Source organism: Arctopsyche grandis, chromosome 9 (assembly GCF_051622035.1).
Source record: "Arctopsyche grandis isolate Sample6627 chromosome 9, ASM5162203v2, whole genome shotgun sequence".
In the NCBI taxonomy this organism is placed as follows: Eukaryota; Metazoa; Arthropoda; class Insecta; order Trichoptera; family Hydropsychidae; genus Arctopsyche; species Arctopsyche grandis.
Genome location: NC_135363.1, coordinates 10,260,178 through 10,273,061, shown reverse-complemented (window position 1 = coordinate 10,273,061; position 12,884 = coordinate 10,260,178). Strand labels below are relative to the sequence as shown.

Here is a 12,884-nt window from a genome sequence, read left to right as displayed (position 1 = left end):
TACAAATATACATTTTCAGCTTGATTCATTCAGGGGTGTAGAAAAAAACGTGTGGTCACAGGATTTTTTACTTTTCTAAGAGGAAAATTATCCCACTTCCGGCTTATTAAATTTAATGGTTTTTTTTTTATTTTCTTAACATTAATGCAAGGATTATACTTGAATTTTCTCGTGAAGAGCACACATGTTTAAGGGGTCTAAAAAAATAATAAACCAAATGTTTCTGAGAAAAACATAAAAAACCTCGATTCTCTAATGTAAAAGTAATACTTCCGGTTGAGGTAAAGAAATTTAAAAAATATTGAGGCATAAACTTTATACTTTCTATTACATGTAAAAAAATCCCCAAAATACACAGACACACACACACATTTTTTCTAGAACATGAAAACGTGATCAGTAATCGATTCTGAGTTCGAATCAGTCAAAATCTCGAGTTCGAATTTTCGCATGATCACAAAACTTCATCTATTGTTACTACGTACATAGATAAAGTAAAAATTTTAGTCTGATTCGGTTAGCGGCTTGGGAGATAAATTTTTTCGTGTTTCCGTGATTATTTTGAAAATAAAATTCGATGAGACCTACCTTGGTTATATATATAGCTTTAATTTGAACAAGTAATTACCCAAAAAATTAATAACTTGAAATATAAGGAGGCCAAAATGACCTATTTTAACGCATACATGTTATGTTTTACATCAAAATAGAACTCCTTGCATTTCGTTAGTAATGTTTTTCTAATTTTTTTTGTGTTCAGATTAGTGCATTTAGGGAAACCTCCCCCCCCTCCCCCTTCAATCCAAGAAAGACGGAAAAACACTAGAAGTTTGTCTGAATAGCTACAATTACAGTTATTCAAGAACTTTATAATAAGAAAATAAAGCTGAATTTTATTCTTTAAATACTACTATTTTGACTATTCAAGTATTTTTTACATACCTCCTTTACGTTTTACCTACGATTATAATTCAGGAAAAAGTTTGCCTCTTATCCGATCGTTTTCATACTTTGCCATATTGCTCATTTTGGTCATCAATACAAGTAAATGGATCCTCCGCCATTACGATAGAGATAAAATATCGTTTAAGAAGCGTTTCAAGATCGAAAACTTTTTATCTCGGTGACGTCTCGTAGTCATTAATTTTGTACATAGATGGCGGTAGTAAAATAAAATTATTGGTATTTTTATTCAAAATAATAATTTTATATACAAATTATAGAAGAGGTATGTTTTTAAAAAACTTTTTTATTGAATTTGTGAAAATTTTTTTTTTCATTTCACTCATACTTAAATTTCATGAAATTAAATCCCACTGAATAGTTAATATCGCCAAATATGTATTCCACCACATTGTTGTCCTTTTACCACTTTCATAAACTATTTGGAAATATGTCCATATAGATAATTTCCAAAATACTTACACTATAAAATAGATTGGTAAATTAATGTGTCTACTGAATTGGTAAATGAATCAGTAGTGGCCACGGGGTCTTTTTTTGACCGTGAACCTATTTTTTCGACTAATAAAGGACAAATACCAGCCTAGAAATTAATATTGTTCTCCCATCGTTTTAAAGGAAATAACTGCAATGAATACTTACAGTATATTAGAACCTGCTTTGCCCGTTCATTGATACTATTTTTGTATAAAATAACTGTTAGCTAAATAATTCTTTCTCTAAGCAATACATTATTTAGCTAACAGTGTCTTCCTACAGTGGATGGATTCTTTTTCGAATGGCTCCTATTCCAAGAGCTATTCGACTTCTTAATGAAATCGTTGCTGCCGAGACTGAATGTGATATTTTCCACCTTAGTGAGCGTAAATTGTCGGAAATAACTCTAACACATTTATCTGGTAGTCTGCGCTCATCATTGTTTTCATGATTGATTGTGATTTATGAGTGAAATTTTGATTAACTCTCTTCCATTTGGGCCTTACAGGGATGTTTTGTATTTGTAGTTGTTTCTTACATATTTATTGAAACTGGCTGTAGGTGCAAGGCATTCCTTATGCTATATTTTTTATTTGATATTTTTACATTATCTGTTATTATTAAATGCTATTTTTTTATGTTTATGTATGGATGTATTTATGTTTATGTTCAAATGTATTTTTTTATGTATAATTGATGAGTATATTTATTTATTTATTTATTTAATAGTTTTGGACCATATTATTTTCGTTATGTATTAATTTATGTTTAATTGTTATTTTGTTTTTTTTTTGTGTTATATTTTTTGACCATTGTGGCGCTTTAGGCATTCCTGTTATGCCACAATGGTCTGTTTAGAATAAAATAAATAAATAAATAAAATAAATATAAAAGTAGGTACATATAAGCCTCCCCGACAAAGAGGAAAAGGGAACAACAGATCTTATCTAAAATACTTAATATGAAAATATTTACATTGTTATTGATTTATTTTATTACAATATATATTATTATATATTTCATATTGAAAACTCCTGTCAACTGCATCTATAGAAAAAATAGGTTAATAGCATAACACTGGAAAAATTAACTACGCCCAAAAAAAGCCCACCTGGCTAACTCTGGAAACATGTTTTGAATTATTGTTTACCTTAAATATGTATTTGTGATAATATAAATATTATTAGCACAGGAAGTCGATTTTTGTTAAATGAAATAAATATACATATGTGTAAGCAAGTGTTTATTGATCATTGTAATTTCAACGTATTTAATGTTTTCTAATTAGATTTCATATGTATTTAAATGCTTTAATACATCAACATTGTTTTTTAAATTTTTCAGCTTTTCAAAGTATCAACTATTCACATAAATCATCGAGGGTGGATGTACATATGTATATGATTATATAAAATAACTGCCTTCAACTATAAAAATATACATTATATAACAATATAAATCAAAGAATAAAATTAGATTTCAATATTTTTAATTAAAATAATAATTCAGCTATTTATTATTAATAAATAATAACATATGATATTGTGGGTACACTATTACAATAAAAATAAATAGGAATATATCACCACTTTGATATATACTTACAAAAATATCAACCGTAATTTAATCTACTTACAAAAAAATAAATATGAAAAATTATATTAGCAAAACAAGTCTCATTGAATACTTTATACATTTCAGCTTCCAACAATTTGTACCATACATTAAGCTAAAATTTTCATGTTACATACATACATAAAATAATTGTGATGGGTTTCTATGTTTTGGGCTTACTATGTTTCTCCATGTACGTCGTGTACATGTTGTAGACCATTCCAATAGTGAGTGTACCGACAGCTGTTCCCTGTGCTGCCACACGCAATTGCATCAGGTATATGCTGGTGCTCATCTTTCCTCTGTGTTTATACATGTAACCACCGTAGCAAACCGCTAGGAACATCCCGAACATTCCTAATTTGATTAAAAAAAATAATTAGCACTTTTTTATCACTCAAAATAGTCTTTGAATGAATATACATATAATGTTATTTTACCTATAGGTACGAAGGGTGATTCTTGAGTTTTTCGCATTAAACGTTGAGACTGCGATTCCTCATCATAGTCGAAAATTTTGTCAGCCATCTATTAACATATAAAAATAATTGTAAGTAAATTTCAGGGTTATCTTATTGAGTTCTGTTTAAAATTAAATAAAAAATTTATTTTAAAAGCAATTTACATAGAAATTATTACATCTAGGTCAAATCATTGACATGTCGGGTAATAAAGAGACGTATGAAATTAGGATGGAGTACATTCGGGCGAATGAATTCTGTTTTCAACGAGGAGAGATAGAAAACGGAATGTGTGGTTGACAAGTGTGACAGAGGTGGGTGATATAGGTAATTGGTGAAAGTGAAGAGATTGAAATGGTAATGGGCAGGTCACGTAGTTAGAAGAACGGACGATAGATAGACGAAAGGAGTGCTTGAAAGGTAATAGAAGAGATGGTTGATGAAATGCATAGCAAATTTATAATATGCATATGCATAGCAAATTTACCGCCCCTCCTTAGAAAATAACTCCTTACTGGTCAAAAATGTTGCCCCCCCCCTTGGGAAAAGCTGAAATGACGCCCCTGGATTAAATGGATGAGAGTTGCCCAAAACGGAGACGAATAGAAGCGTGTTGGAATGATGATGATTGCCATTCCTTATCTGCAATTCTATCCACTTACGAAGGTAGGACAAGAATAGTCTTCCCTTGAAACTTAATTTCATGGCAAATTGTTCAAAATTTAATCGGATTTTCCAAAATGTTTTCCCAACTAGCCCTTTGAGTGCTGATGTCTTTTATGTTGAAAGCCTGCCATGCTGAAAATTTCGCCAACATTTCCAACTAGAATTATTCAGAAAATCTAATAGAAATGTATAAAGATTGTACCTAATCCAAACAAACCCTAGATAACTACCGCCAAGGATTTCGAGTTTTGTAAAGGTGTGTTTAGACTCTCTATTATATCGTGCAACAATATAAAATAAGCAAAAGAAGTCTATTAATGAATGTATTTTTCCAAAACTAGTTCCATCTTTTCATTGTTGTTAAAATGTAATGCTCACAATCTAAATGCCAAGCCACAATCTAAAATACTCAGCAGCTAGGGATTTTCATCGGGAAATTCTGCTATGGTTTAAAATTCAGAAATTCCGGTATAAACTAGTCTTAATAAACGTTGACAAATGAATGACACGGATTACACGACCCATGTTCAAAGCATTTTTTTTTCAATGCTAACTGGAAAGGCTTAGTTAACCGGTAGTATTTTTTTTTACTTTGTACATGCTCAAAATACAACTCCTATTGGAGTTTTTCAGGCTCATGGACTTGTTGGCAAAACGCCGATCGGCGTTGGTCAGCATTCAAAGGGTTAGAAAGAAATACAAAATATGGATTCATTGAAAAATATCGCCAGCAAGAAGAGTTTCAAAGGCTGCGGAAGGTTGAAGTTCATACGTTATTAACATTATTTATTGCATTTTAAAAAAAATTATATTTAAAAGTAAAATACAATGAAATGAGTCAAATAACGCAACAGTTCGCGTTATAATGTACAATAGTCACTTTTCTGTTAGACTGGTCAAAACCTAAATTTTGATTTAAAAAAATGAAAAAGAATACAATGCTTACTTTTATTTTGTCGTGGCTGGCTCTGATTCAAATCTAATTATCAGTCGGATGCAAGCCTGTAAAATAAATCAAACAAAGTATAATTAGAAACCAATTATGTAACATGTATGTATGATATATATGTAGTTGATGCCAAGCTATCGAAGAGTCGTTAATAAGATCAAAGATAAAGAAAGGTGCAAAGTATAAAAACAGCATCGACACGATTCGCGGAAATCTCGATACGCATACAAATATGAATTATTGCATTGATTTTCCTGTTGAAGTGTATATTACCGGAAATGGCCACACACACACACGTTGAAGGAAAACCCGAAATCAATCCGATTGCTGCATACGATTTTCATTCATGAAATTAAATACGTTACGATTTTGTTTCATATAATTTATTTTCCTTATGTATCCTATTGTATAATCATAAAATTTTCCGAATCGTATTAATTTTCCCGGAATTTCATTCGACAGTTGGCAGCCTTGGGTGACTGTTGAAGGTGTACGTGATCGAATGAAAGATCCAAAATACTGAAAAATAATTCAATGGGATAAGTACGGTTGATAAGATGAGCAGTAGTTGTTAACTGAGTGAATAACCTATCGGTGTGAAATGCAACAGTGCGATTTCGTAAGACGAGGACGAGTACGGGATACGTCATAAATGAATGCGATTGCAAGGTGGAAGGTGGGCCAAGAACACGGCCTTGAGCCTGACATTAGCGATTCACAATCATTTGGCTCTTCTCCAAACTTACCGACTGCACCCACGCGAATTTCTAATTGCAACTGCAGCTGCAACCTCCGAAACTGCAAGCGCACGCGCGAACACTGATGCACTCTCACGTGCTACGCGCGCCTCGACTGACGGATGTCATTTCAAATAGCAAATGTTGCCACACTTGAACACTTCATGTCAAGTGCTGCCACTAATAAAAATGAAAATCATATGTTATGTCACGATAAATTGGTATTAGCCTTATCTAAGGACTAATTTTTTCAGATATATTCTGTTTACTTATCGCATAATTAGTGAGATTGGAGAAAGCATTTTTGTTTCGTATCAATCGATCGATAACCAAAAAAAAAAATCATATCGGTATCCTAGTCATTATGACAAATTACATGAAGAGGATTAGTAATTCTATTCTGAAGGAGTTGGAGATTAAAGTCAGACTGTTCACTACTTGTTATTGAGTTTTTGAGATACGTGACGGAGCTCGTTGTGGTTGGTGGATTGGAAGAGAATCGAGGAAGACATATGTAGATCTTCGGCACGTTGATTATTAATTCGGTAAACGGACTACTAGTCATATGTGAACCAGGTCACAGGACCACCGGTCGCTCTAGATAGGCCACACGTGATCACCCGTCACATTAAAACTGGTCACGAGAAAACTGTTCACACCCTAAAATCGGTAAACCAGTTTTCTCGTGACCGATTTTAGGGTGTGACCAGTTTTCTCGTGACCAGTTTTAGTGTGACGGGTGATCACGTGTGACCGATCTAGAGTGACTGGTTCACATTTGACTAGTAATCACCGAACCATTAATTCGATGGTCAAAACAGGGTTTTCTAGTGATAGTTCTTAGAAAAGCCAAATCGTGGAAAGATTGATGACTAAAATTACGCCTCAAATAAGAACCCCATCACGACTTGAGTTGTTTCTCATGAGGAACGGCTCAAGAAGAATGGTAAATTTATTATTTCGCACATTGCGATCGCGCAAACGACAATATTTGCCTCGAAAATCGCGAAGACGGGTTATCTCGCACTCGAGTTCTCGTTACTATGATATTTTGGTAAACGGATTATTGCGCAAATTGAAATCGCGCATACGACAATCGTTGCCACAAAAATCGCGAATACAGAATACCTGGCACTCAAGTTTTCGTTAGTACAATATTTCACGTGGATGACTTTCGATTGATGGAGTTTTTGAGTGCTAGATGTTCCGTGATTGAGATTTTAGTGACGTGCGCGAGATCGTTCTTTGCGGAATAATCACCGAACCAAGAAGAATACATTATTGTGATGAGGTTATTGCAATATTTAATTTACTATTTTTGTATGTCGACTATTAAAAAAATAAGACTAGATATTTGTGGATTTGTAATAATAATATAAGTTATAGTTGTGTCTTATTTTAAATAGTATATGAAATTTAAAACACAATTTTAACTCTTGTAAAAATGTATTTATGCCTAATGGAAATTTTAACATCAGTTTTTAAAAAATGATTTTATATTATCTGAATAATTAAATACTATATTTACATGCATTTTTCATATCTAAGTAAAATTTCATTTAGTCTTACAAGAATAAACATTTTAAGATATTTAAATATCCATCACACTCAGATCTATCTTTATTCGTTGTATAACAATTGGCAAGTTTAATTCACATAAAATTTAAGTACAAATTCAACATATTATATAAATTTAGAATTTACATATATCACATTAATTTGAATGTTTTAACTTGGTCTTCAGCAATCACCATTGCAAATTTTTATCAATTTACAACTTACCCTGATTACCAATATAATGTGTAATAAAATCATTTAAATACATTATAAAACAACTCTATCATTACATACAACGGGTAAGCTTTTGTAAAAAAATTAACTAATTTAAAAAAAGATAATTGACTATTCATAAATAAAATTCTACGCCACTGGAATGTAAAATATACGCAATTTAATATATTATTAAATAATAAAGCTTTTATACATACATGTATGTATGTTCTTAAATAAGCAGTTTATAGCTGTTGCAGCTAAAGAGGTAAAAATATTGAACTATTTGGGTAATCTACAAGTAGAGTAGATTTATACTATTTGGTAGGCGAATACAGAGAGCAGTATTGTAATATAAATCTGTATATTTTTTGTGCACAGATTTTTAAATGAATTTGTTCCAATGTACACCATAACGTATGCACATTATGACATTAAATACCCGATAATGAATTGAAAAACGTACTAAAATATTTGGTATGTTCACGAATAGTATCTTCTTATTTCACCCATCAATGAATTAAATGTATTTTCGTCTACTATTACAAAACGCTTAGCTCGTCGACTGAAATAATATACATCTCCCGTATAAATATCGAACCAAAGAGCGTGTAAATGCAAGTCATGGGATTCCAATCTTCTTTTGAGGAAACCGTACGAAGCAATATTTTGAAGCTGTTGTAGAGTGTTGACCTGAAATAATATATTGTGATATTACACTAATGCATATGGTATGGTGATTGACGCAAGGAAAAGAACACACCTGGGACAATTTATCTTCAATTGCAAATTTATCCTCTGGATCAATGTAGGCAACAAATTTTCTAAGTTCCGTTTCAGCCGAAAATAACATTGGATTCTTAAAATCACCATTCATAGATAAAAATTTATCTAAACTTGAATGAGCATGAGTGCAGAGCCATGACTTCAATGGAGATAATCGTCTGTTTTCCTAAAATGCATTAAAAAATTGTGAGATAATTGTCATAAAAAGAAAATTATAATGATGATGACTGTAGAATCAATACTACGTTGAAAAAATAATACCTTTGAAGCAACTTTCTTATCTTTAAGTGTGTATAGAAGATTCATAGCTTTGCAGTCGGTATGCCCACACACGATTACATGTCTTATGTCATTTACTATACATCCCAATTCTAAAGCAGATGGTTCACAACTAGTTTGCTCGTCGACAAAATGTTGAGAATGAGGTATTAAATTTCCAGCATTACGAACTGTAAATTTCAAAGATATTTGATTAGTTATATAGCGATTGGCTGACATAATTAAAATACAGATATAATATTGAATGTTTATGGATAAAGCATGCATGATTACGTATAGTATTATATAAACAAAATGTAAATGAAAATTGAAAGTATGAGCATTAGCTTACCCACCTACAAACATATCACCAACACATGTTTCAGTAAAACGAGTGGGAATCATTCTACTATCCATGCAAGTGAAAAATACCGCTTTAGGCTGTAAATATATTCAAAAATCTATGTCTACAAAATACAAATAAAGAGTGCAATCAATAAAATAAATATTAAAAAATACATAAATTACATACGAAACATCTACAAGTAAAACGATTAGTTTACAAATATAAAATGTTTATGTATGACTAAAAATTAATAATGAGGATAGTTTCTAAATGATGGTGATACTAACATAAAAATAAAGTATGTAAAATAAATTTAAATAACTAATATGAATAGAATAAGGTTTTCATATTTATAACATGCTGAAAATTAGACTACTAAATGAAAAGTTTTTCACATATACTGTTTCATTGTTTCAAAGAACTATGTATGTACAGTTCTGATGAAGACATTACTTCATCATTTCCAGTGAAAGAGTCCTTTCTACGCATAAGCCAAGTTCAGATCTGAAAATCCCCTCTGGAGAAAGTCTGAAATGGCAGTCAGTAATAAAATATTTAGGAGTAACGTTCGATAAAAGAATGAGATGGGCACCTCACATTGAGGCAGCGAAATGCAAGGCGATGCGGGGTATATCCTCAATATATCCAATATTTAATCGCCATAGTTCTTTATCAACTCAAAAAAAATTATATCGCGCGCTCATATTACCATTATTAACCTATGCTTCACCTGTATGGAATAACGCCTCCAACACTAACCTTTCCAAGCTCCAAGTAATACAAAATAAATCCCTAAAAATGATTTATAATACACCCATATATACTATCTTGAAAAAACTGCATGCCATATATAATATTCCGTTTGTTACAGACATTACTAATAAACTAACCAGTAGATTCTATGACAGAATCACTAATAACCATACTAACACACTTGTGAAGAGTCTCGGTGATTACAACAAAATGTCTATATAGCCTTCAGGTATAAACACAGATTACTTAAACACAATCTGCTTTAGGTCATCGACTTTAGAGAGTCTTTAATTAATATTATGTATTAAGTGTATTATGAGCATTTATAAGAATTGTAAATAGGTTTTTGAGCTCTTTTTCCTATTATGATTTAGATCAACATTAGAATAATATAATACTATGATTACTAACGAAATAAAATAAAATTGTAAAATAGAAAATGATCAGTAGATCAGTAGCTATTAAAATAGATATAAGATGTATTCTGAACATAATTTCGTAATAATAAAAAGCATTTAAAAATCAAAAAACACTTTCAGCTGAAAGGTCAAGGTGAATTATTTTCCAATGACGTTTCTAATGGTATGATTTTTGAATACACGTGCGAAGGCATTTATCCTTGTCACACATTGGTCAAGGTAAAGAGCGACGAATGTAAACAATTACGAATAAACGTTGCTGATTGGTCGAAATTTATCACGTGCATCACGGGAGCTCTCCCATTGGTCGAAACCGATGACACCGCGAAAAATTCAAAATACAAATATGCAAATGAATATACATATGTACATATTTAGTAGCAGTAATTAGTTTGACAGTGTCGCGACAAAATATCTATGTATGTGCTTGTATGGATGTGCTCGCCTGTGGATTGTTCTTGACTTGTTTGAATTGCGACACCATGACGTCCCTGTCGATGTAGCGATATCGCATTATTCCGCGTAGAATCCGGTCCATCGAATGGCTGCGCGACCAAACCCCGCTATATTCCGAAGGCGACTGCTGGAGTAGGAGTTGATGGGAGTTTGACAGCGCTAGTACGATATGACATACGAGTAGTATCGCAACATTACGCAAACATGACGGCCGTCACCTGTAAAGCCTGAAAACTTTATATCGCTTCCAGCTTATCGCCGAATTAAAATGATAGCAATGGTGCCATCCATATACAATATCTACTACCGATATTTCCATATCCAGTTCCTAAATAGCAACCAAAGGTTGCAATATGGGAACTGGATATGGAAATATCGGTAGGAGATATCGAGTGTGTGGACGACGTCAATGAGGAAATGGTGCCGAATTAAGGTCTGTTCATACCTAGTCAGCACGTACCGACTTCAGCAGGTATCCGGCCGTACGAAAAGTATTCTTTGGTACATTTTGTATGGGTATATTCATACCAACCGTCACGTTTACGCCACGGCAGGCTTACAGCAGTACCCGACATTTCCTGTTCATACCTTACAGCAACATCCGTCAACGTATCGTATCCGTTTTTTTGGCCATCGTGAAAATATTACCGCGAATTACGTGCCATGAGTCTGCCGCTTTGCTGTTTTGCACCAATTATAGATAGTGACAGTTGACAGCTGTTCAATCTTTCGACATGGTTTTGGCGCAAATATTTAAAACATATTTAAAAAATTTTTTTACGGAAATATTTAAAAAAAATTTGTCCATCATCTACTTTGTCCAAAAATTTGTCCAAGCTCCTTATACAGTGTCCAAAACTCTCCTTCAGTTTTTCTATTTTTTAACATGGGATGCACATCAAAACGCCTCCGTGCTTTTTTATTGCCTTCTTGAGCTTCTTCTTCCAACAACAGCGCGATTATACATAATTTTTCGTTCGATAAACGTCGAAACATTTTTGCTGACTTGTATTCTGACGCGTAGCTACGAATGCACGTGTATGCATCAGTGGCGTATATTGGGTGTGTGCTAGGTGTGCGGCGCACACCCGTGAAAACCAAAGACCACATAAAGTAGTATTTTAATACAAAATAATGTGTTGTTGTATAAACAGGCATTGATGTGTATGGTGTATTTACCGCGTGCGCTAAATGTATGGTGTATGGTGTGGTGTGCAGTCTGCAGCGTGTTGTGTGATGTGTGTATGTAGTTTGTGCGCCGCGACGAGAGAATACCTATGCCGTGCAGCAAATTGGTGGGTTTGGTTGGAGTGTGCAGGCGGATATTCGCTTGTATAGGTTTGTTCGCGATATTAAGACGTACGGTGTGCTACGACTTCAGAGCACCGCGCACCGCACCGCACCACTCGGCAATTGACCGAATGCGATGCGGCACGTGGTCTCGTACTTTTTCGCACATTCGTATTTTTATGGTCATATCTCAGTCATACCTCTAATAACTAATAATGGCTAACAGTGTTCAAGACATTTTAACTATTCCGTTTTCAAATAGAAGTTTTGAGATAAAATTAAAAATAATTAAAGATGGGAAACCGTGTCCGTCTCTTCCAAATTTATCCAGTTTGCATAAAGAAAAAACAAAAGTTTACACTAGACATTTTTGCGTTTCAAATTATAAAAAATTCGAATGGATTACAGGCTGTGAAATTCGATCCAAACTTTTCTGCTGGCCATGTTTATTGTTCTCCAAAGATATTAATGTGTGGAACAAAGAAGGATTTGCTGATCTCAACCATTTGACAGCAGCACTGAAGAAACACGAAGGATCGCAGGCACACGTTCAATCATTTCTTTCCATACAAATGTTTGGCAAACAACGAATCGACGTATTGATTGACAGTCAACGTAAAGCCGAAATAAGTCGACATAATGAACAAGTAAATAAAAATAGAGATGTTTTAAAACGAATTATTAACGCAATAATCTATCTAGGAAAACAAGAACTGTCCCTGCGAGGTCACGACGAGTCATGTAATTCCGTAAACAAAGGCAATTACATTGAATATCTAAATGCTCTTCGAGAATATGATTCTGTTTTAGATACTCATTTAAATACTGCTACTACCTTTCGTGGTACTTCTCCAAGTATACAAAATGACATAATCGAAGCAATCGCTCATGTTATTAAAGTTCATATAAAAAATGAAGTAGAGTCAGCAAGTTTTGTTG

General features: G+C 33.0%; 2 protein-coding genes across 4 annotated transcripts; both read right to left on the bottom strand.

The window, feature by feature from the left end:
- Nucleotides 1–3,011: 3,011 nt before the first annotated feature.
- LOC143916631 (HIG1 domain family member 1A, mitochondrial-like) lies at nt 3,012–6,006 on the bottom strand. Its single transcript, XM_077437823.1, has 4 exons — nt 5,877–6,006; nt 5,128–5,183; nt 3,495–3,582; nt 3,012–3,411 (listed from the first exon to the last, which is right to left on the bottom strand). The coding sequence occupies exons 3-4, from the start codon at nt 3,580–3,582 to the stop codon at nt 3,218–3,220; spliced, it is 282 nt and encodes a 93-aa protein (XP_077293949.1). The 5' UTR covers nt 5,128–5,183; nt 5,877–6,006; the 3' UTR covers nt 3,012–3,217.
- A 1,291-nt stretch (nt 6,007–7,297) lies between these two features.
- On the bottom strand, nt 7,298–11,649 carry CAHbeta (carbonic anhydrase beta). Of its 3 annotated transcripts, none has more exons than XM_077437949.1 (6): nt 11,515–11,649; nt 10,645–10,873; nt 9,038–9,122; nt 8,685–8,872; nt 8,401–8,589; nt 7,298–8,330 (listed from the first exon to the last, which is right to left on the bottom strand). In XM_077437949.1, the coding sequence occupies exons 2-6, from the start codon at nt 10,735–10,737 to the stop codon at nt 8,121–8,123; spliced, it is 765 nt and encodes a 254-aa protein (XP_077294075.1). In that variant the 5' UTR covers nt 10,738–10,873; nt 11,515–11,649; the 3' UTR covers nt 7,298–8,120. The 3 variants fall into 3 exon arrangements, with proteins under 3 accessions (XP_077294075.1, XP_077294074.1, XP_077294076.1); XM_077437948.1 differs by lacking the exon at nt 11,515–11,649 and adding an exon at nt 11,101–11,148 and having other exon boundaries at nt 10,645–10,882; XM_077437950.1 differs by lacking the exon at nt 11,515–11,649 and having other exon boundaries at nt 9,038–9,148; nt 10,645–10,855.
- Between the last annotated feature and the right edge of the window lie 1,235 nt (nt 11,650–12,884).